The sequence below is a fragment of the Electrona antarctica genome (assembly GCF_951216825.1).
Source record: "Electrona antarctica genome assembly, chromosome: 6".
Lineage (NCBI taxonomy): Eukaryota > Metazoa > Chordata > Actinopteri > Myctophiformes > Myctophidae > Electrona > Electrona antarctica.
This window is the reverse complement of record NC_136811.1, coordinates 30,138,060-30,161,622: the sequence shown is the minus strand read 5'-3', so window position 1 is coordinate 30,161,622 and position 23,563 is coordinate 30,138,060. Positions and strand designations below refer to the sequence as shown.

At 44.5% G+C, this 23,563-nt stretch overlaps 2 protein-coding genes across 5 annotated transcripts; one reads left to right on the top strand and one right to left on the bottom strand.

Annotated features, from left to right (window-relative positions):
• Positions 1-1,171: 1,171 nt before the first annotated feature.
• Positions 1,172-9,745, bottom strand: LOC306925285 (uncharacterized protein). The gene is made up of 12 exons (XM_079504022.1): positions 9,489-9,745; positions 7,018-7,122; positions 5,580-5,613; positions 4,240-4,317; positions 4,016-4,155; positions 3,693-3,818; positions 3,275-3,320; positions 2,507-2,572; positions 2,055-2,410; positions 1,853-1,957; positions 1,634-1,742; positions 1,172-1,516 (listed from the first exon to the last, which is right to left on the bottom strand). The coding sequence occupies exons 1-12, from the start codon at positions 9,489-9,491 to the stop codon at positions 1,473-1,475; spliced, it is 1,212 nt and encodes a 403-aa protein (XP_079360148.1). The 5' UTR covers positions 9,492-9,745; the 3' UTR covers positions 1,172-1,472.
• Positions 9,149-23,548, top strand: tex10 (testis expressed 10). Of its 4 annotated transcripts, none has more exons than XM_079504017.1 (16): positions 9,149-9,234; positions 10,608-10,819; positions 10,910-11,097; positions 11,338-11,664; positions 11,907-12,119; positions 12,255-12,501; positions 12,654-12,766; positions 12,878-13,125; positions 13,855-13,990; positions 14,537-14,706; positions 15,743-15,920; positions 17,453-17,675; positions 19,966-20,046; positions 20,424-20,608; positions 21,887-22,097; positions 22,991-23,548. In XM_079504017.1, exons 2-16 carry the CDS (start codon positions 10,637-10,639, stop codon positions 23,099-23,101), a joined length of 2,814 nt encoding a protein of 937 aa, XP_079360143.1. In that variant the 5' UTR covers positions 9,149-9,234; positions 10,608-10,636; the 3' UTR covers positions 23,102-23,548. The 4 variants fall into 4 exon arrangements, with proteins under 4 accessions (XP_079360143.1, XP_079360142.1, XP_079360140.1 ...); XM_079504016.1 differs by lacking the exon at positions 9,149-9,234 and adding an exon at positions 9,913-10,048; XM_079504014.1 differs by lacking the exon at positions 9,149-9,234 and adding an exon at positions 10,130-10,291.
• The last annotated feature ends 15 nt before the right edge of the window (positions 23,549-23,563 follow it).

Below are 23,563 nucleotides of genomic sequence, written 5' to 3'. Positions count from 1 at the left end.
TGGAGAGTGTAGAGAATGGGTGTGGTGCTGATGACCGACTGGTCGATTGAAAGCAGGTGGCTGCAATCATTGACAGGTCCTACCTGGACCTGCCCCTTCTTCCTCATTGGTTCCCAGCAGCTGGGTAATGGCCCGGCTGTCTATAAAAGTGCTCAGTCTGTCCCTACTGCTGTGAGGACAACAGCTTACTTCTGCAGCAGACGCCATCCCTCTTATACCCATGTTGCCCTTTCTTTTGTTTGCTTTGGTATTTTGTTTCTTGAGTTAGTTTGTCTTCAGTTCCTTTGAGTAAGTTATTTTGTTATCCCAGTTTCATGTCAGTTCTGAGTTCTTAAGTAACCTTTAGTATTTACTCTTATTTTGATAGTCAGCTCCTAAATTCTCATACTTTCCCTATGTAATGTGAAACCCTGCTTTACCATCCTGTAGGGGTGTTTGATAGTTCTTTTGTTTGAATTACATTTATTGTATTTTTGGTTAGTGTATTTTTTTTTTGTGGTTTTGTTTCCACTCTGTTAGGGACTTTCAATGTAGTTGAAAGTTTGTCTGTCAAGAAACAAATCTTCCTTCGTAAAAGCTGTCTCCTCATTATGTTATCTCCCCCTACCCTAGACAGGGGGTCGTAACAAGCACAATCCATCGGTTTCCTGCTGAGAACGATGACCTCAGATTTGGAGCTGCTGATCCTCATCCCAGCCGCCGTACACTCTACTGTGAACCGGTCCAGTGAGAAAAGAATCTGCCATACACCATGGCAGTGTTTTGTATAGAGTTGGGGTACCTTGATCGTAATAAAACAATCGTTTGTTTAATAATGAATTAATAATGAATTGCATTTTTATAGCGCTTTTCCAAGTGCTCAAAGCGCTTTACAATGGTTCATTCATTGGGAGGTGAAGCGGCGAACAGTCGACGCCAGCGTCCTCACTTCCCACATTCACACACCAATGGTGGCAAGCTTACACCGACCGACTCATTGGAGGCAATGTAGGGTTCAGTGTCTTGCCCAAGGACACTTCGACATGTGGACAGGAGGAGCCGGGATTCGAACCGCCGACCCAAGGATCATTGGACAACCTGCTCTACCTCCTGAGCCACAGCCGCCCATAACCATCAGCCTTTAATAAAAGACCAATGCTGCAAAGCAATTTCATTCACTAGTATGGAATAGTCCGTTTTTTGTATTTTAATAAAAGAAAGTCTTGGGAAAAGGGTTTTATACACCTTCAAATTATTCCAATTAGGGAAGTGTGCATCACATTTTTATAACAATGTCTCAAACTACAAATCTCCAAAGTACACACATTTAAAAGAACCAAAAGAAAAGCGTGTGAATACGATAAGAAAACATGTGAATAAGTAAAAGACAACATGGCACAGGTACTGTCCATGTCAGAACTCAAATATAAATTATAATGTTAACAATTGTTTTGCTTTTTAAACTTGTGGCAAACATCCGATGAGTCAAACTTTCAGTTGTAGAACCTTGATGGGCCACCAGAGTACCTTGATGGACCTGTAAAGACAAATTATAATAAAGTTAAATGTGACTTGACGATTCGTAACATATATGCTTGCTTAAGGTAAAGTTGTAAACCTGCAGACATCTGCACAAAGACGATGCTTTACATACCTGAGGGGCCTCCTGAGTAGCGACCTCTAGCACCGGGCATTCTGGAAGGAGGCGATGAGTAGCCCCGGGCACTGGGTGAATTGTTCAAACTGCTGCTCATACTAGGAACCTGCGACACTCAAGGAAAACCATTGGCAATTTAGTAGACATTTTCACTATTCAGTTTTGGTTCTGATTCAAATGCCTATGGAAGTGTCCTGCATTAGAAACGTTTCATACCGTGGATACACTCCTCAGCCTGTAATCCATCAGCACATCGGTTAACTTCTGTGTCACCTTTAGCACAATTTGGGCATCGCTCTCATTCTCAATTCGGAAGGTATCCTGGACACATTCCACACAATAAACAAATACAATTATATTCATGAATCACAATGTACACTGAAGCCATCTTTATAGCATTTATAACACGTAGGCCTACCAGGTAATTGAGCAAGGTTCCCGGGAGGCTGCTTGAGTCTGGATCCGCTCCCATCAAGCCTGGCTGATCCATTGGCCTGTCTGTTGGCCGATCCAACAAGCTACTCTCCATTTGGCTGCCTCTGAACTCATCCGGAAAACGCCTTCCTGGGCCATCAACCTGCCGACCAAAGTCATCTCTTCTGCCATTACGTCCAAAACCATCTCCACCCCCATGGTGATGGCCCATGCCATCTGGAAACTGTCTTGGACCCATATCGAGGTTTGGGACATCTGGTCTGGCTGCAAAACCACGAAAACCTGGTTCTCGACGCCCTGGGCCTGCTTGGGGAGGAAACTCTCCAGGAAACCTGCCCCCTGTAAGATTTAAATATTTAATATATTTACTCAGGCAATGGATGAGAAAGGCTCAATTTACATGAGGAACATGCTTACAATAGAAAAAATACAGACCTAATCTTGGTCCATTTGGTCCCATCCCTTGATCCATTGAGGGAATCATTTTAGGAATAGTAGACTCTAAAAATTAAAGACCAGAGAGAAATAATCTTGCATCTGAAACATTTCACAATAAAAACGCTTAAAAGGACTATGAGTGTTTTTGTAGGTTTTAGCCAACAACTCAACCTTTTTGTGACTCAACTACCATCCAGGAAGCAATTGTTTTCAATTAATTTCAGTGTTACATTTTGCAGCCTTAAAATTCTGGTTGTACACGGGGGGAAAAGTTTCTATAGCTACTCAAAGTGCTTTAAAATGAGAACACACACACACACACACACACACACACACACACACACACACACACACACACACACACACACACACACACACACACACACACACACACACACACACACACACACACACACACACACACACACACACACACACACACACACACACACACACACACACACACACACACACACGTTTAGTGTCTTGTTCATGACACGCAATACTTCAGGCAGCTGGAATCAGTCCGGGAACAATCCAATTCATAGATGAGTGATGCATTAAAGAAAATGTGTGTGTATAGTTGGTCACTGCCGAGTAGTGCCGACCTCTCTACAGTGTGTCTCCTCCGATACATATGGAGTCACCAGCCACATGTGACTTCAGTGACAGAATGCACACACAAGCTGGCGGCACCACAGCGGACACAAATTGTAGTCAAAGGGCAAAAACACTGGTATGGTCCCTTGAATGACAGCAACTTACGGAGTCCTTTAAAGGCAGGGACATCACAGGGCTCTTTGAGGATAACCTAAAATCAGGATTGGTTGAAATCATTGTTATATACACAGTAATGAATGTGTAAGCAACATAAAGTATATTTTCTGATCAAGCACCCCCCCCTGGCCCCAGTCCATGTGTTCAAGTGTCCCTAAGCAAAGAACTTAACACCTAACTGCTCCCTAGGTGCTGTATTAATAGCACCTAATAGTTAAGACTGGTAAATGCAGAGGATACATTTCATGTACCGCATTTGTGCAATGTACTGTGACAGAAAATAGCCCAAAGGAGAGGGGACCTTATTATAATAATGTATTGTTATAAATATAAAGGAACCTTTGAATGCTGTGCATGTGGACATGCAAACAAACTTGCAAAAATCTTTGATCCTGGTGCCACTCACCTTGAGTTGACCCCTTCCTTCAGCTTTCTCAACCTCTGCTGCAATCGCTCTAATGCTCTTCCTAATTGGAGGGTCTTTCTGGGCATCTTCCTCTTCACATGTGATCTTATTTGGGTGTGTACGCTTCTGTGAACACAACAACACCGCACCAACATTGAGGAAGTTGACCTGTATTTTTCTTTTCTTATTTACTATAGGGACGGAGGGAGGTATAGAGGAGGTTGGTGTGTGTGTGTGTGTGTGTGTGTGTGTGTTGTCAATTTGTAAAATTCAAAATCCAATCTAAAAAAAGAAAATGCAACCAAATGATGTGTCACACTCACCAAGTATTTGAAGCTATGTTTCCAGCCTTTGATATGGGCCAGCATCTCATTTTGTAAACGGGACACGGCACAGAGCTTACACTGGTAGTGTGGTGGGACAGATTTAGTGGGGCTGCGGTACTCCCACACGTAGTGAAGGCCTGTGCATACACAACAAGCATGATTAAAGTGGCTCAGCAAAGATCAGTTGGATATGATATACCAGGAACTGGGTTTTAACTTACCAATGATTGGCTCAGTGACCCCCTGCAACTGGCTGATCAGAGAAGCAATCGTCTTGATGGCTCCACCTTTAGTGAAGACTGGGAAAGCAGAGCAGCATATAAATTCAAAGCATAGATGCAAATAAAGCTTGACAGCGGCTTACAAGCAATTGACAAGTGAAACCACAAGGTTCACATCCAATCACCTATGCCGATTATTTAAAAACTAAGAGGGTAATCCCAATGAGAACATTGGCACCCTGTGGACAAGTTCAACACAGCCAATGGCTGAGGAACCTTGTATGAAAGTGGACATGGCAGTAGCATGTACCGTATAACTCCTGTTGATTTAAATTATTTATTAGGAACCCCTCCTTGAGATGCACCATCTCGTTTTCGAGGGGATCCTAGACACAATAATGTATACACATTTAAATGTGCAATTTAACAGGTCCTTTGTCCACTGAACAACAATTAGAAAGCCAACTTCCTCACTTGTGCTTTCAAAGACAAGAGGGAATATGAACAGGCATCCTCTGCAACCCCTCACATAATGCCCAGAGTTATGAGACCTGAATCCAGCTCCAATGATGGACTGCCTTCATCACACCCATCCACAGAACCAAACGCTCTGCATGGTTACTGATGGCAGTCCGGTAAATTACTCTGGTAAACCAAGAAACGAGGAGTTCAGTAGAATTCAGGAGCAAGGGAGATCATCACACAATCACTCAAACCAAACCAGTATGACACAGGCAACTGGGTGAGGAGAATGGAACACTGTTCAAAAACAGGTAAACAGCGTTTTAAATATTTGTGATAAACAAAACAAGACATATTCACGCAGCCATCAGCCAGCATGAAAAGTGCACTGCAGTTGAAGATTATGGTTTAAGAGTAGGCCTATTCACCAGCCATCATCACAGCAGATGCATGGTTGTCTGCCATCATGCCAAGCTGATTAAAAGTTGTTGCCAGGAACGTTAGAGATGCTGTGGCATTGTTCTGTTCAATAAGGTTGGCATTTCTAAGGTTGTTCAGTTTAATAATAGCCAAGAACCATTTAAAACCATGAACTGGCGCTATATAAAATACAGGACTTTAGCAAGACCAGGTAAAATATCTTGCACATACTTTAAATCAGTGGAAAACACTGACTCAATCAGTGGAAAACACTGACCTTCATTCTACAGCCATGGGCGGCACATCATTAAACCCCACTTCTGAGAGGGAATCTCAGGAATGGTGAAAATGCCAACAAGCCCATGATGAGCTGACAAACTAGGCAATGACATACAAGTCTCTGCCTTCATCCCTCATCATTGGTGGTGGTACCATCACCGTGTGGAGCCAGAACTTACCTATCTCATTAGAATGCTTCATCTGTAGTTTTCTCTGTCAATGGTGAGAATTAACCCAAATGGAGGAGAGAGACACACACATACAAGCATTAGTGACAGGATGAGGCTAAACAGAGGTGTGGACTCACATCCCTGTCCTCCACATCTTAAAAGCAATGGAGGGTTTTTTGCTCATCCACCATGTGCCCTGCCCTGCATGAAGCAGGGGCACATCAATGAGACATGCTCAAATGCTACTGTTACTGATTAAGTTGAAGTTCTCTTTACATGATGTATGACAGAGGAACTTATTCAATTATAGACTTAAAGATATGCTGAAATATTTCCTTATTAAAACTCATTCAGTGCCACCTGGTGGACACCAGTTTTGGCCCTTGTTGCCACTGACGCCCATTCAAAATAAAAGAAAGAAAATGTAATTCTATTGTGCATGTCATCACCTGCACACCAGATTAGAGGAATTTTCAAAATATGGATAAAAATAAAAATAAAGAATATATTATATATATATATATTTTTTTCTTTCTTCAAAAAGGCGTCCAAAGGCGCCAATGGCACACTGGGACATAAAGGGGAGGCGTCCAAAGGCGCCAATGGCACACTGGGACATAAAGGGGAGGCGTCCAAAGGCGCCAATGGCACACTGGGACATAAAGGGGAGGCGTCCAAAGGCGTCCCGTGGCATGGAATGAGTTAAATAAATTGTAGAACATTGACTTCAGCCAACAGTTGTGAGGCAAATCCCCTTATGGTTATGGGGCACCCAAGTAGTGCTGGGGTCCTGCCCACCACCGTGGAGACGTGACTTTCCGAGTCCTCCACGATGCCACAGGCTTGGCTGGGCGCTCCAACAAACAATTGTCTGCAGGTGAGACCATTCTCTGTCGCTGCATGTCTGCGACTCCTACAGGTTGGCTGGGGAGCCTATAGGGAAGCAGAAGTGGAGGGACAGTGCGTTCCTCTGCACACATTATACCCTCCCAGTGAACAGAAGCGGCTGCCGACATCATGTGTATCGGAGGAGACAAGTGGATGTCTACACCTTCCTCAAGACCAAACAGTAGTGGTCAGCAGTGAAGGGAACTATACACATGGGGGAAATTGGCATCAACGACTTAATTGGGAGAAAAATTGAAGAAAAGAAAAATAGATGTCCTCTGTCTTTATGCTGCCAATAATAGGCTCACTTGAGCGGCAGGGTAGTTACTAGGGTACCATGGGCCGCCAAAGGCTCATGCCACTAGCACTGCTGCCCCAGGCATCAGAACAGCATCAGGACAAACTAGCCCTAGAATTACTGATATTCCATTATCAGTCATAGAACACAAATTTGACTTTGCGTGTGTGTGTATTAATAGTAATTATTATTATATGAATTATGGATAGTTATTATTGAAATTATAATTAATCGGAAAACCTGCATTGTGAGAAAACCTACCCCGCCTCGGATTTTCCTCTTCATCGGATTCTGTGAGAAATCTTGCTGTCGATTCTGGGTGGGATGACGGGCTGCAGGTTCCACTTCCATGTTTTCCATCCAATGCTGTGGGATCAAATAAGTCTAATTTTAACAGCCACATTAAGATTAACAATAACAAAGTCAGCCTACTATCACTAAGAACAATTTGTCAAGATTAAAGGACTTCCGTATCTGCAAGATTTTGAAAAACGTGTACAAGCATTCATCTTCAGTAGTAGACATCAAGTCATCTGCGTTATTAGTACAAAATATCCTAGGTGAAAGGGTTAGGGTGCAATGTCAGGTCGTAAATATTCGGGGTGTCTGAGCCAGGAGGATCAAATGTGACATCCTCCCTTTTCTGCTGAAAGTGAAGAGCCCATGGTCGTGCCGTGCTCTGCCAAAACGCTCCAACGTGTTTGTCGGACGGACCCTCACATATCCTTCATTGCACCCGGGAAATGGTGTGGGAGGATCTACCACACAGGCAATGGACCATTATATATGGGGTCCGCTGTGCCTATGAATAAGTGGGGCCTGGCAGAGCTTCAGCAGACTGGCAACGACACACACCTGTCCACCTGAGACCATCTTCAGAGGATGTCTCTGGCCTGGGGGCTGGGACCAGAGACAGGGTTGGACATCAGATGATTATACACGTCACAAAAGAAAGAAGTAAAGGGCCTCAAAGTATTCCCCATGGGACCATACCTATGTTCCCCAGGTTCTATGTTCGCCACCCTGCAAAAAAGGTTATTTGTTGCCGTGCTAGCTGCTGTATAAGGAGCCCCTAGGCGAGCATAAACATCACTATTGCACCGGGCGTGCTTCAGCGCCTGTTAGCACATGGCTAGGACACGGGTCCCGTGATGGCAGGTGCTCGTAGTATGGATCTGGGTGGTATTCACCGGACTCATAAGAGTCTATTTTCGGTGGTGAGGTGACCACCGAACTACAACATGACGTCACTGAGCCGCGGTGAAGAGCAAACCACCGCTCTCCCCAGCCCTTCTCTGTTTTTACTCACCACCGCTCCACGTTATTACAGCTCCGGTGGTCACCTCACCACCGGACTATGAATAGGCCTTTATTCCCTTTCGTTGTAATCGTCGTCGTCAACGTAGGCGAGGAAGAAGCTGCGAGTGCGCTTCAAGCGTCTCCATTTAGCACGGTGGTCCATCTCAGAACACTTTCTGCATGTGCCTGGAGCATCCAGGGCATCCTCTGCATGCTGGAGTACCAGGCAGTAAACACACAGATTGTGTGGGTCCATACCAGACATGTTGTTGCCACACTGGTCGGTGCGGCATTTCTTTTGAGTTACGGAGGTCTCTGTGTGACGGCGACGCGCCGACGCTCCAGACTCAGCCTGTTGATCTATGCGAATCGAATGTGAGCGTATGAAATAATACTTGTTTAGCGTCCAAGATTGAACGCCTCCCAATATGCGAATTGCGAAGCATTATATTTTAATATAACCTAGCCCTAAGGTAAATGAGGAACATAGAACCTGGGGATGACCCCTTCCCCTTTTCCCCCCTGTGCCGACTTTGTCTTAAGGCAATCGCACACTGAGGGCTCAGATTCTATATAATAGATGCCTTTATGAGCCCTCAGTGTGCGAATGTCTATATAATAATAATAATAAACTTTATTTATTTATATTGCCATTGCCCAGTATTCCTGGCGCCCACTGTGTTTTGGTAACCAGGCAGACACTTTTTGAAACGCGGATGGAAGGAATCAGCCTGCTCGGGCCAAGAACAGAGCAGGTTCAGGGTCCTGATGACGATATCGGCCTGCATGGGCTCTTAGTGGCGGTGATGGCCCTTTGATTGATTGATTGATTGAAGTATTTATTGACAGTTTGCAGAATTACAGTACATTTCAAGTACAACTCAATACAAAAACTGTTAACTGTGAGTGGATGACAACATAAAGCATTACACTTGTTTACAATAGGGCCCACCATTTTCAATTAATCAAAACATTTAGAGACGTACGAATATACACTTCTATATAGCAAAAAACAGGAAATCACCATAGGAGGTAAAAAGGGGAAAAATATATATAGTGAGGGGGAAAAGGGGTGGGTGGGGATTCAGATTTTACGGGGGCCAGTTTCGAATTGCAGCCGTCCGTAAGTGCCCTTTGAGAGCAGTTTTGAAGGAGACAAGGGATTCGCATGGGGGTGAGGTGGGTTCGTGGAGTGAGGCCAAGTAGTTTGTTTTGGGAAGTCTGCTTAATTTTTTTCGCTGTTAGGATGGCGCAGTGAGGCCTAGCTTGAAGATAAATTAAACTCGATCGAAACAAGCGAATGAGTAGCTTGGAGCTAAGAGGGTCTTGCAGCCAACTATCTTACTAGATATATTTGCACAGGTTGTTAGCTTCGGCAGCTAGCAGTATAAATTAACAGGCTGTTAATCGACAGTAATTGTGCAAATACAAACCATAGCCTCTTCTCTTGAGCCTGACTCTTGGTGTGGAATGGATCGAGGTCTTCCGGCAAGTAACAGACTTTAGCGATCCGTTAGATGTAGATCAGTCTGAGAGATAAAGTTAAGATGTAGAACAGGACAGAAATTAAGTGCTCTATCTGCTGCTGCTTGCGAGCCTAGCCACTATATTACTAGTCGTCAAGTCGAGCCTAGCTAAGAAGACACAAGCTAGCGAAAGAAAACAATGTGAAGTAGGCAATGTGAGGACCATTTGGGGTGCCCGGCACATTTGCCATTAAATTAAAAACTAAAACAATAAACAAAACTAATTTCGAGCGCGGACACATACAAACAAGATAAATAATGTGAATAACATTAGGAAAACAATGGAAATATGCAATGTTATCAACACTGATCAACATTGCAATGATTCAGGCTAGCTAAAGAGATTTTGTTCAGGCTAAATAGAAGGCAACATTGTGGTGCGTTTGTTTTGTAAACTGTAGTTTGCCTACAGCGCTAACTTCCTGAATATAAGAGCAAAATACGAGACCGACACGAGCACAATTAAGGTAAATTAACTAGGTAAACTAAATCATTGGCTATTTAATATGAATCATCGCGCGTGGATCATCATGTATGACCCACACGTGTACAACCGGGCGCGCGCAGATGCTAAACAAATGCGAACATAAAGTTGTAGGACCCAATCTCCATCAACACGAGCAGAATGTTGCTCCTTTTGAAAGTGTCTTTGTAAATTAGCTATTTGTGTCAAAAGCACATCCGTGGTCGATGTTTGATAAACCGCTGGCGTGAGTATTTCATTCAGGTATTTATTCAGTATTCATTGTTAGTATGGATGGACCAGAGGCGCTAATTCATTATATAGTATGCGTAATGCATATAACGTGTGTTAAGATCCGTCCTGCTGTATCCTGAATTTGCCAGGGAGATGTGTATCAAGCGTAAAAGTGGATCTTTTTTGGGGGAGGGGGGGTTCCGTACGTACATGGATTTGTGGTATATGGTAGGCCTACAAATGAAACCATGGGATTGGCCTGTATGGTTTCGTTCGAGTAGCAAAGGCAACCCATTCATCATCATTATGTCTGTCTCTCCTGTTTCTAGACAGGTGCATCTAACCAGTAACCACAGACATGAAGGCCAAAGGTAAGAAGAGACAGGATGATTTCCAGAAAATAAAGCTGAAGGTTGGAAAGAAGAAGCCTAAAGCTGATAATGCCACCAACACCAACTTCCGCACCAAGGGAATCAATTTGACTGAACAGCTGAAAAGGGACAAAAGTGGCCCCACAACACACAGAAATCTTAGCATTAATGTAAGCTCTTGTCATTGACACATGTGATTGATTCTTCATTGATCATGCACAATTTTGTTTACTCGACCCTGTGCTGTGCGCTCTTTTTAGGAACTGCTGACCCAGCTGCTCCATTACAATGCCAATGTGAAAGAGAGTGCCTTGGTGGGTCTGAAAGAGTTGCTGTCACTGAACCCCTCTTTATTAGAGCAGCATCTCTCTCGCCTTCTTTCCGAAGTGGCAGCCGTGTTCACAGACAAGGATGCCAGTGTCCGTGCGGCAGCTACACGTCTGCTCAGGTTAGTGTGCATCGGTGGTAAGGGTAACAAACTACGTTACTACTCGCACTGTAAGCCCTTTACACTCAGTGGTGGAAAAAGTACTTCATTTTTCAAATAATTGTAATCGAATAAAAGTATAATATATTTGATTCTGGGATGTAGTGGAGTAGAAGTAAAGGTACTGAAAATTGTAGTACCTGAGTAAATGTACTTATTTACCACTGCTCTTAAGTCTTAAAATTGTGTGACGTTTTCTAGGTTCATTGCCCTGTGTGTTCCGGCAGATCGTGGGGCTCCATTTTTCCCCCTCCTCAGTGCCCACCTGACTTCTGCCATGACACACATCGACACGGGCATTCAGGGGGATGCCATGAAGATCCTAGATGTGTTGCTGGAACATTACCCTGCCCTGTTGGCAGCACAGCCTGCTCTTCTCCTGACCAACTTCCTGGAGCTGATCTCCCATAGAAGCACCAGTGGAGGAGCAAAGAAGCTTCAGGATGTGAAGGGGCGGAGTTGGTCCCTGTCCATCAACCCTAACAGAAAAGTGACTGGTCAGCAGTGGCAGCTCACTGTGCTTCTGAGGTACTGCCAAATGCAGTAGAAATACTGTGACGAAACCTATTAAGATAATATCTACGTATGACATATGAGTAGGTAAATCATCCCAGAAAATTCACAGACAGACTTGCCCGATGCCTTGCACGGAATCGAACTGGGCAGTGGGCACTCTATCATTTCACCTCCTGGGCTCCTGGCACGCCCCTGCATAAATATAAACGTTTAAATGATGAGATCAGTGAATGTTTTTGGTCATTGTGTTTCAGGTTGGGGCGTTTTCTCCAAGCTGTAGTTGAGGAGAGACCAGTGGAGGAACGAGATGTGTCTGTTCCAACAGAAGGGGGGTTTGGTTCCTGTGGAGAGGGAGTGTGTACGCCACTGGACCTCAACTGGGAAGAGATCACTTACAGCAAAGCTGGAGTTAAGGTTTATGAGCATTCTGGGGCAAATCCCACTCCACGCTCCACCTACAGACTCAGGTATACATCCTAGAAATAAAAGTCTCATCAAAAACCGTCAAAAAAGTCAACTTGACGTCTACCGTCAAACAAGTCTACCGTACCCATACTGCACTGCTTTACTTATTTACATCATCTGCCTCATTTATTATGCAGATCAGATGTGGACCCTGGAACGGCAGTGGGTGAGGAACTTTCCTCTGCAGAGACGGTCCAGAGCTTTGCTTCCACGCTAGTGCCCCTGCTGCTGGAGGTGTGGGTCGAGGCCACAGCCAACGACAGCCCCTCAAACGAAACAGACCACCTACTCGGCCCAGACTCAATGTCCCTCATGTACCAAGTCTTAACTATACTGCAGCTGTTGAGAAAGCTGGCACCACAAAGGGAGCACCAAGAGACACTAGTGAGTGCGTGTGCAGACTGTGCACACAGTCCCCCCCCCCCCCCCCCCCACACACACACACACACACACACATACATACATACATACTGTAGAAATGATGTAGAAAATAGTTCCTTGCAAAAACGTAACACAGCTGTTTCCTATCTGTTTAGGACACATGGTTCCGTGATGAATACCTCAAAGATTTTAAACAGCACTTCATGAAGAACTTCCCCTACAGCGTCCGAGACACATCATCTAAACATAGGAAGAAACTCGACAAGAGGTAAGGGACATAAATTAAGTAGCATCCTTGATATCTATCTATCTATCTATCTAACTATCTATCTATCTATCTATACATACATTATTTATTATATTACTATCATGTCTGCAGGGTTAAAGCAGCCACAGCAGTCCTAGGACAGCCAGTGGAACCTCTGGCCCTGAACATCACACTGTGCCAAGTCATGGTGTCTCTCACCCAGTGCCAGGATTGTGACCAGGAGATAGATTCTGACTGGCTGATCCCTCTGAAGACTTTTGTCAAAGACACTCTGTCCAAAGCCGTCAAGCTCAGCCACAGACAGCTCCACATGCTACTTGACACTGTGTGGAAGATGGTGCTCACACAGCGGAGCAAGAGTAAGCTCTGTGTTTGTGTGTTTGTCCACCCCTACAGTATGTCCATCCCATAAGATGACAGTCTAAGCAACAATTATTACATTAGATCAAATGGAAAACCATAACCACTTTAGCCGTATTACTTTCTTTTAAAAACAAACAAAAATAGCCAAATCACAATGCTGCGACACATGCTTGCTGCTTAAATGTAGATAGTTAATTTTTGCTATTTTTGAAAAAATGTGTAAATTGTAGTTGAGGACTAATAACGATCATAAAGGTTTGTGAGTAATCTCTTAACTATCTAAGGTATAGTTATAACTCTAACTCCTTAACTAATTATCTAATGGTTTATGAATGATATTAACTAGTTATAAGGCATCGTTATTAATCCTAACTAACCTTAAATAACTCATTAACTAACAGTTTATGAATGATCTATTAACAATTTATAACCTTGGATTAAAGCTTTAAAGAGTTTTGACATTTTCTTGTTAATGTTCACCTATAATGACATGCATACTGTAGGGACGGTTGAAAAAGTGGTCTATTTTAACATGATGACATCTGTATAATTTATTGTAGAGCAAGCTAACTTTCTATTAGCAACCATAAACCTTCTATTAGCAACCATAACACTGAATGGTCTTCTATGCGTTTCTGAAAATGTACCCCAGTGATGTCAATCCATGAATGTGAAAACTATAAGCCTTACTTTCTGGTTTCTAATTGGTGTACTTGTGGGTGCAGCTGTGACCGAGGAGCTGTTGGCAGCAGTGTATGTCTACTACCAGCAGAGGAACCTTGATCTGAAGATCAGGTCTTTGCTGCTGTCCTTTTACAGCAGACTCTATCTACAGGAGCAAGGACACACTCACATTGGAAGGTAGTACCACCAGTCAAGTCATGTTTTTTTTTTCTGGATTACCGTATATTTCCAAATAGTAGCCCTGACTCAAATAGCCGCCCACTACCTAATTTTGATTTAGCATATAATACTATGGAAAAATACGGTATGCCCAAATTTGGACGTAATGTCAATGTCAATTGCTGCGATAATCCCAGATTATTATAATAAATTAAATAATCGTAATATTTTAGGAACTAAAGGTGTCCTGCGTGAGTTGGGAAAGATTCAGTATCAGACAGTATCAGATCAGGTACAACACATTAAAACATAATTAGGAGGAAACAGAAACGGAAGACAATAAAATGTTTAACTCGTCAGGAATAGGAAAGTTTGGTTTTAGAGGTTTAAAGGTAGACGGTAGAGTGTCCATGAGGAGGAAGACGGACCTGGACATTTTGAAGATCAGGGATGCTACAAAATAAATAGTTGTACCCCCGATGTCACACATTTAGTGCTGTCCGCCCTTCCTTCCCCCTGAAGGAGTAAATATGTGCTGCTGTCCGCCCTTCCTTCCCCCTGAAGGAGTAAGATGCTGTGCCGATGGCTGGCAGCTCTGCCGGTGCAGTTGACCCAGCTGGGCCACCGTAACCCTGCCCTGTCCAGACGACTTATCCTCTCCATCCAGGCTGCAGCCTCCCGGGGTAACAAGGACCTGCTCAACAGTCTACAGACCCATGCCTGCACACTCTATGGTACACACACTTTCATGCTACTTAGGGAAACGTTTACCGGTATATTAGGGAGAGTTTGCATGCGCATGCATGTGAGTGGCAAAGTGAGTTTAGTGTCTTTTAATGCAATCAGATAGGACTTTTCTGTTTGGATGTATGGGCTGTCAAGGCCAGAAAGTATTTTTTTGCCACTCTGTAGAGTCGGTAGGCGTTCCCGCATATTGCGGTATGATGATGATGTCATGTGCATACCCTCTATATGTAAAATGTATGTGAATGAAAAATAATAAATGTGTCAGTGTTACAGGACAGAGCAATAACACCTATTGCCCTGAAGTGGGCAGTAGAACTCCACTTGAAAACTGTGTGTGTGTGTGTGTGTGTGTGTGTGTGTGTGTGTGTGTGTGTGTGTGTGTGTGTGTGTGTGTGTGTGTGTGTGTGTGTGTGTGTGTGTGTGTGTGTGTGTGTGTGTGTGTGTGTGTGTGTGTGTGTGTGTGTGTGTGTGTGTGTGTGTGTGTGTGTGTGTGTGTGTGTGTGTGTGTGTGTGTGTGTGTGTGTGTGTGTGTGTGTGTGTGTACTTTTGTCAGGTGTTTTCAAGTATGGAGTTCTACTGTGTGTGTGCGCGTCCCCGTCCGTCCGTCTAATGACTGCAGGTGGCCCTACTTGTTGCTATGCCAGTGGTTAGTACCAGCCACAGGGCTTGGAGGATGGTCTGATAGTTATGTGGCAGGGATCAGCGTAGGGTTTGGGGGGGGGGGCTTAAGTGGTATAAAAGGGGGTCAACGTTCTGAAGCCACAGAGCCAGCAATTCACCATCACAAGACTCTTTTTGTCTGAGAGGCTTCTGACATCAGCATGTGCGTCAGAGGTCGAGAGAAACACACACACGCACACACAGCATTATCTGATCACTCACTACAGTGGATGTGTCTGTTTGTCTGCCTCTCTTCCCCCTTTTCTCCCTCTATCTCACTTAATAGAGTTGTAGCTCATCTTTACATCCCCAGGGGGAGCAGTGTGTTATTAGGTCTGTATAATTAGCTGTGCGTGTGTGCAGATCCGCAGGAAGGTGTGCTGGTTCTGTTGCCGGCGGAGTCCCAGCAGCGCTTGGTGCAGTTGCTCTACTTCCTGCCTACGATGCCCCAGCCTCTCCTGGCCAATCTGAGCCGCTGCTGCACCGCTGGCCGCATCTCTGCCGGCCTGGCCTCCTCCTTGATTCGCGTCGTTCACCTTCGGTGAGCTTAAAAATATGTTCAAATGGACAACAAGCACATGAACCCACATTAACACTTTACATATCATCGGGCACCCAGGTATGCAGTAGGTGCGCCCGAGACTAACCTTCAGTCGCAGCCTGGTTACAGAGGAAACCGTGATAGAATGCCACTATTTTATCAATATTTTAGGATGGTAAATGATTATCTTTAATTTATTTTGCAATTTTTAACCTGCGCATGTAGATTGGCTATTTTTAGTACACAAACTGGGAGGCTGGGATGTAAATTAGGCATAACTCAACCCCTAAACATAACCTCCAAATGCCTAAACCTAACCTCAACCTGAATCGTTTCCTAATTGTAAGCCTTATTTTTTCTTTTCTTTGTAATTCAAATTGGTACAAACCATAAATCAACCATTTCTCTTCCGGTCCTCACAATGTCTATTAACTAATTCTACTATACTTGTGGGAACATTTGGCCCATGTAAGCTATACACAATTACACACATGATCAGGTTATGGCTGCAGCTTGAAACCACTAGGTGGCAATATTGCATCTTGCTTTATGGTCATCATCTCGGTCTTCTTGTGTTGGCTTGGATGCATACAGTATTCAACAGACTGCTGCTCACACCAAGACCACACCAATCACCGTAGTTAAGTCCTGTTCCGTCACACTCAATCAGCTTTTCATAACTTTCATAAAGCATGTATAGTATCTTGTCTGTGTAACCCCGCACTTGTGTCACTGGGGCAGCGTTAAAAAAACCTTGATAGCATAGCGGAGAGGTTGGGGGTCGGAGGGGAAGGGACGTGTGTGTATTTTGACAAGACAAAGAGCTCATTGGGAAGCTGGAATGTAGCCTCGTCATGGAACATTGAGAAAGTAGTTCTGTCTGCACGTGCTCCCGGGGGCTTTTACAAAACCCTCCTATTCACAGAACTGTCTTCCCTGGAGGGCACGGGGGAAGAATGATATCAGAATGTATCTATGTATCCGTGTCTGCATTCACCATCTCTGCCCTCTTATGCACCAACACACCCATTACTTAAGGATATTATCAGGAACGCAAAACCACAGGAACGTAGCAACATGGCTCTCTTTTGCGTTTCCAAAAAAACAGAAAAAAAATACACTAAAACGTAAAATCCCAACAAGTCAAATTTCCGACTAAAGCACAAGTTACAGAATGCGTGAGAGTCGACACCATAGCCTGCAACCACATACTTGTATTCACTTCCTTCATTCATTCTATTCATTATGAGTCCGGGTAGCTCAGTCGGTGGAGCTCTTGCCTTTGAACCACAAGTTCATGGGTTGAATGGGTTCGATCCCGGGCACCGCCAACTCAACGTATGAGTAGCACGGCTTGGTGCAGCAAGTAATGCGGGACGTACTGGGAGCTGATGCTAGGTGTGGCGGTCCACCTCAGCAATCCATCTCCCAGGGGTCTAGCGGCCGATACCGACAATAAGCCACTCCTGACCTACTTCAGCCACTATCCGGTTCACTGTGAAATGTTAACCGTGTCTGGACTGTTTCTCCAGGACATCTCTGAGCGGCTGGTCGGTCGGGAGCCATGAAGTGGCTCTGCGGGACGTGGACTACTTCAGCTTCCTGTTCTCCACCCTGGCGGGGTTCTCTGGCGACGAGCTGGCAGCGCTGCAGGAGGCCGGTGACGAGAGCCCCCTCCCGCTGTCTCCGCTCTCCCCCCTCAGCCTCTTCACCACCCCCCTGGAGCAGTTCACACACCACTGGGACATTGTCGAGGTGGGCTCTCACAAACATCACCCTGTCGCAACAACTTTAACCACTTCACTAGACTTGGTAAACGGGCCCTGAGTTGGCTCTATACTTAGTGCGCTCTTATAAAAGATAGAAAATAGCTGATCTACAGGCTTGCTTACTTTTGGCTAATGCTCCCACCAGAATAGGGTTCTGGGGTTCAAGTGGTTATTAACCCTTTCACCAAATCATGAATTTGGGAGGATGAAGGACTGGGCAATAAAGGAAGAGTTTAAAAAAGGCAGGGGGGGTTATTGTGTTGTGTTGATATTCTGGACACAACTCTGGTCTTTTCCAGTTCCCCCCGGTCTTGCACTCTCTTGCATAGTGCACTGAGAAAGGTGGGACGTTTTATCATGGTACCCCGGCCGAGAGGGGAACCTTTATCGCGTTGCGCAGGTTGGAGATGCATGGTTATCGGGCACAGCGGAAATGCAGAAATGCTAATGAGAGCCTGTGGCATGATGGGAGTTTGACATTTCTGCTTAGAAATTACCGTTAACGTAGCTGCACCCTGGGGCAAGAGTGTGTGTGTGTGTGGGAGAGAGGGGTGATGGAGGACTATAATCACTAATTCAGCTCCTCAATTAAGGCCTCAGATCCATCCTCTCTCATCTCCCTGTCTGAGTCAATCACAGGCAAGGAGAGGGAGAGAGGCGGGAGGGGCCATGGGATGGGGAGTGTCGGGGGAGGGGATGGTATTAAGGGACGGACCGTGTCGGCTCTGATTCCACTAATGAGACGCGATTGTTTTTAATGGCGCGGAGAATGCCAACAGGTGCACAGGTCTGGCACACGTTGTATCACACACACACCTCTCTCTCTCAATTTGATAAAAGCTAATGAGAAATTTTGATTTTGATTTGAAAATAATGAGGAAAAGTTAGCCACATTTTTCACCTTGGAAAGTTGGTGTCACGGCCTCTCGTCTCACCTTAAAAGCATCTCGTCTCCCTAGTAGTCAGAGAGACATTCTAGAGAAATAAATGTACAGTATATAGAGCAGCAGCTCACGTATGGAGAAGGGCACGTGTAACGGCTACAGTAGCATACTTCATGTTCTAATGTTCTATTTTTAAGTAGAACAAAATGAGAATGGAATGGAATCAAGCAGTGTAGCAGGAACTATGTTCAGCCAAGTAACCTTATTTTATTTTAGCACTAAAGGCATAGGTTATTAGAAGACCATGGTATTGGTGTGTTTTTAATTATGTTTGGTGTGTGTGTGTGTGTGTGTGTGTGTGTGTGTGTGTGTGTGTGTGTGTGTGTGTGTGTGTGTGTGTGTGTGTGTGTGTGTGTGTGTGTGTGTGTGTGTGTGTGTGTGTGTGTGTGTGTGTGTGTGTGTGTGTGTGTGTGTGTGTGTGTGTGTGTGTGTGTGTGTGTAACAATGTGGTTTGTGTGAGTTCTGGTTGATGTTGATGCAAGCATAGCGGGGGATGTGTGTTTCATTCATTGGCTCCCTAATTCCGTCTCCCGGTAATATCATTACTGCTGCTGTTGGTGCACACACACACACACAGCTCATAGACACTTCTTCATTGTCTTTGCTCATAAAATGCTTGAAACTATTGTCCAATCTTCCCCGTGTATCAGCTTTCATTAGTTTCATTAGGGTGTGATGGTCTGTCAGCTCTCGACATGGAGGGGCTTTAGGGAGTTCAGAGCAGCCAGATTTTAATCGTTTTTTCAAAATAGTGAAAAGACAAGCTTGTATGTCTAATGTTGCTATTTTTGCACAACATCGAGCAGTAGTTAATCAGACAAAAAACCCAAAAACGATCAATTGTTGCAGCCCTAGTAGGCTAGTAGTAGTAACTATTATTTTACTTCTGTTGTGTCTACACTGTGCAGTGATGTTGAGAACTAATGGATTGTAGATGATAAGACGTTTGGATCACAGTCTGTTTTACATCAAGAATAGGGTATTTCTCCTCCTGTTGGTTTAGAAACATTCCTTTCTGAATAAACATGCCTCTTCAGACCAAATTGGGGAGAAAAAGGAGTAACGGATGCTCACAAAAAAGAAACCTCACTTTCTAATCTGGGAGACAGGAGTTCCGATGTTTTAAAGAACATACAAGCCGAGAACCAACAAATGAAAGCAAGTGATAGATGGATCACTAATTGTGAAGCAATATTTTAATCATTAAATCACCATAACATAAATTATCTATAGAAGCCTCTTATTTAGAACCATGTGATCACAAATGAGAGTCTTCCAAATCTGAATGAATGAAAACACTGATATTGATGCAACTGTATGTTTCACTTGTAGGAGGTGTGTCACTGCCTGGAGACTCTTGGCTCACAATCCCAGTGCTTTGACATCGTGCAGAGTGGAATTTGCAAGTATCTGGTAAGAAACCATTTTCATGGAGCAGTGGTTCTCAAACATTTTTAATGTCAAGGACCCCATAACTCTTGAGGGTGTACAAATGAACCCTTACACATCTATTTGGTTCCATTTGTACACACTCAGAGTTACAGACCTGTAGGGGTCCATTTGTACACACTCAGAGTTACAGACCTGTAGGGGTCCATTTGGAACCACTTCAAGAAACCCTGAGAGTCCCTGTACACCACTTCCACCACTGTCAGAGGGAAAACAAAACACCTTCAACGAATCTCCATCCAGCCACTTAATTTTTAGGTTCAGAATTTTTGGCTTCCATGTCTTCCTTGACTGAATGCACTCATACATAGATTGTTTGCGTGCATGCATGTGTTTTCCAGACCCAGTTTGCAGTGGTGCCTGACAGTATGGCTGCAGGGCTGATGAGGGCAATGGCCAGGCTACTGGACATGTCCCTCCACCCCAATGAGCAGGTGTTACGCTTCCTGTCCCAATGCTGCCTGAGCCTGATGACTCTGCTTGTCACTCTGCAACAGGAAGCTCCCTCCGAGACCAACCATAAGAGGTGTGTATGCAAAAGATTGAATCGTGTGGAACTCAGGATCCACATGTGGCCAGCGCATGAATCTAGTTTGCGTCCGAGCACAGGCATGGTAACGCCCCGCTTGCCTCTGATTGGCCTACCGACACTGCCCGTCTTGACTGTCCTCCGAGATGCGAGGTTACGCCGTGGTGGGAAATAATACAAGAGAATGACAGCTTGGCACGCGTGACAGAATGCAGCCTTGTAACTTGTAGAAGAGGCAAACTAATATTGTTTATGCCGTTTGCTTTGATTGAACACACGTTCACATGATTTGATTTGGGTGTGTATTTCTAAATAAAGTGTTAGTGTTGATTATCGTGTATTAATCTAATTATAGTAAACTAATACTATATTATATTAAAAAGGATAAAGGTGAAGGGAAAAGAGACCTTTTTACAGTACAATAATGTTTCACGTTTACACATACCGTACTTGTATAATTTCCCACCACGGAGAGTAACCTCGCATCAGACTATCCAGCATAGCTATATCCGCCTCGGAGGACAGTTAAGACGGGTAGTGTCGGTAGGCCAATCAGAGGCAGGCGGGGCGTGGACGAGCATAGGCCATGCCTATGCTCGGACGCAATCTAGATTTACGTGTGGCCAGCATATGACATCGGTCGTCTACGCTATGACGTATGGGTACAGGCTTTAGTTCCGACATACTATTGATCCGAAACCTCAATCCCTAACCTAACCATAACCGCAAGCACGGGAGCAGTGCATGTCGGACCATCGCATTTTAGCATCGTATGTCCCCGCGCTTCGGACCTTTGGTGTGTCGGATCTGCGTGTGCACCCCATATGTATGACTCCAAATTTGGGCAAAGTTTCCACCGATTGATTGACTGAATATTTTATCAATATGTACAGAGGTTCAGTTATTATACAATAATGATGAAACAAAGGGCACAGAGGGCTTGTTTCCATTGTGGTCCTGTGTATTCAATTCATCAAGACATAGTCAGGGTTGGAAGTTGGAACCCTCACATAAAAAAAGGTGGAAGCTCCGGTGCAGACTACACCCCAAAAGAACAAACCAGTATTGATCCAGACACACACACACACACACACACGTAAAAAACAACAACTTACAACCACCAAAACATGGAACTAGGACCATCCAGTGTCAGGGGAACTGATCTTAAATGAAGCCCTTGTGCACATGGATATAAAATTAAGGGCTTAACATTATTCTGCAATAGTTTTTGCACGGTGGTGTCTTGTTGTGACCTCTTCACTGCTCATTTTGCAGAGAGGCCATATGGGGCGCATGTGTGGCGGCCCTGAGCACGATACCCAGGCTGCTGCGGACGGTTCTGCTGTCGGTGAGCGTGGGGGATCTGTGTGAGGAGGAGCTTCCACAGCTGGGACAGATGTTGTCCATGATACTGCAGCACACACCTCTGCGTAATACCCTGATGACCAACACCACTCTACTGCAAAACATTCTACAAGACCTCACGGTAAACACAGCACACACACACACACAGGCAGCCAGGGTTAGGTCAGGTTGTTCTGCATAGAGTGCTACACCTTTTAGTCCTAACCATAGATATATAAAAAAAAATGGATGCCTAATTTGTCGCTGCAGTTCATTGGAGCGATGTCTCCAACGAAGGCAGAAGTCAAGTGGAAGTGCTGAAGGCACTCTGCGTCGTTGCCACTCAAGTGATTACTGGCCAATCACAGCGCGTCTTTTCCGGGACTTATCAATTCAATCCGAGCTTTGGCCTGTGGTCACATAAGCTGAAGAGTTTCACGTTTTGTTCTACTACATAAATGAAACCCATTTTATAAACCATTTATTGGTTAATCCAACAATTCACCGCCGATGATGGAGATCTTCGTCATGTGGTCTTTTCAGACCTTTTCAGACCACATGACGCTTGTAGATCTGCTTCGCTGCATTGGCTGATTTGAGCGCACAGGAGGGTTTGTAGGGTCCGATCAGACTTGCAAGATATGGGGGTGCCATACCTTTTAGTTTGCTTTGAAGGCCAGCATCAGAGTTTTGCGAGCAGCGACCGGGAGCCAATGGAAGGAGCAGAGAAGGGGGGAGAAATGTGAGGATTTTGGCTGGTTGAAGACCAAGCAGGCTGCGGCATTCTGTATAACTAACAATAAAACAGTACAATAAAAGGTTTTTTTCAGGTGAAGCACAATTTCCCCCCCCCCACTACTACTACTGTCAGTAATCTGTTTGTCATATCTGCCAGGCAAACAGAAATGTATTCTTTATTCATATTTTCCAATGCACAATTAAATTGTTAATTGCAATATATTTGTGTTACAATTAATCGTCAACTTAAATTTGTAATGGTGACCGTATGTCTCATGTGTGTGTTGTGTTTTCCAGAGGTACTGTCGTGGTGAAAACAGAGAGCAGTGGCTGTCGGACTTGCTGTACTGTTATAGCGTCACCATGACTCACACCCGTGGAACCATGGGTGTTCGAGACATGTACTGACCACAGTCCACCCGGACCCACTACCATCCTCGGCTCATCTCCACACAAAAGCCATGGACTGTCATTCAATGATGAAAACATATAGAACAGAAATGCAGAGCTAGTGAATGATAAATAATGGAATGTTTTGTTTTACTGTAAGAGCCTGATCCCCTCCCCACCCACAGGGTGCGTAGCGTTAGTCCGACAGCCCAATAATCCAACACCCATAAATCCGACTACCCAATATTCCGACCATAGATCCCCATATTAACCCTATCTGTAACGGGATGTCGGACTAAAGCGCACACACGCAGGCACGCACACCCCGCTTTGTTTTGATGTTTCTACTTCAGTCAAAGTAATTTGTAAATCCAAGCTTTATTATAACTGTACATTGGTCGACGTCTTTCTGGCTTATTTCTTGACTTTCTTTTGATACAAAAATAAAGCGGATTCAAAACATTAGTTTAAATGCAATTC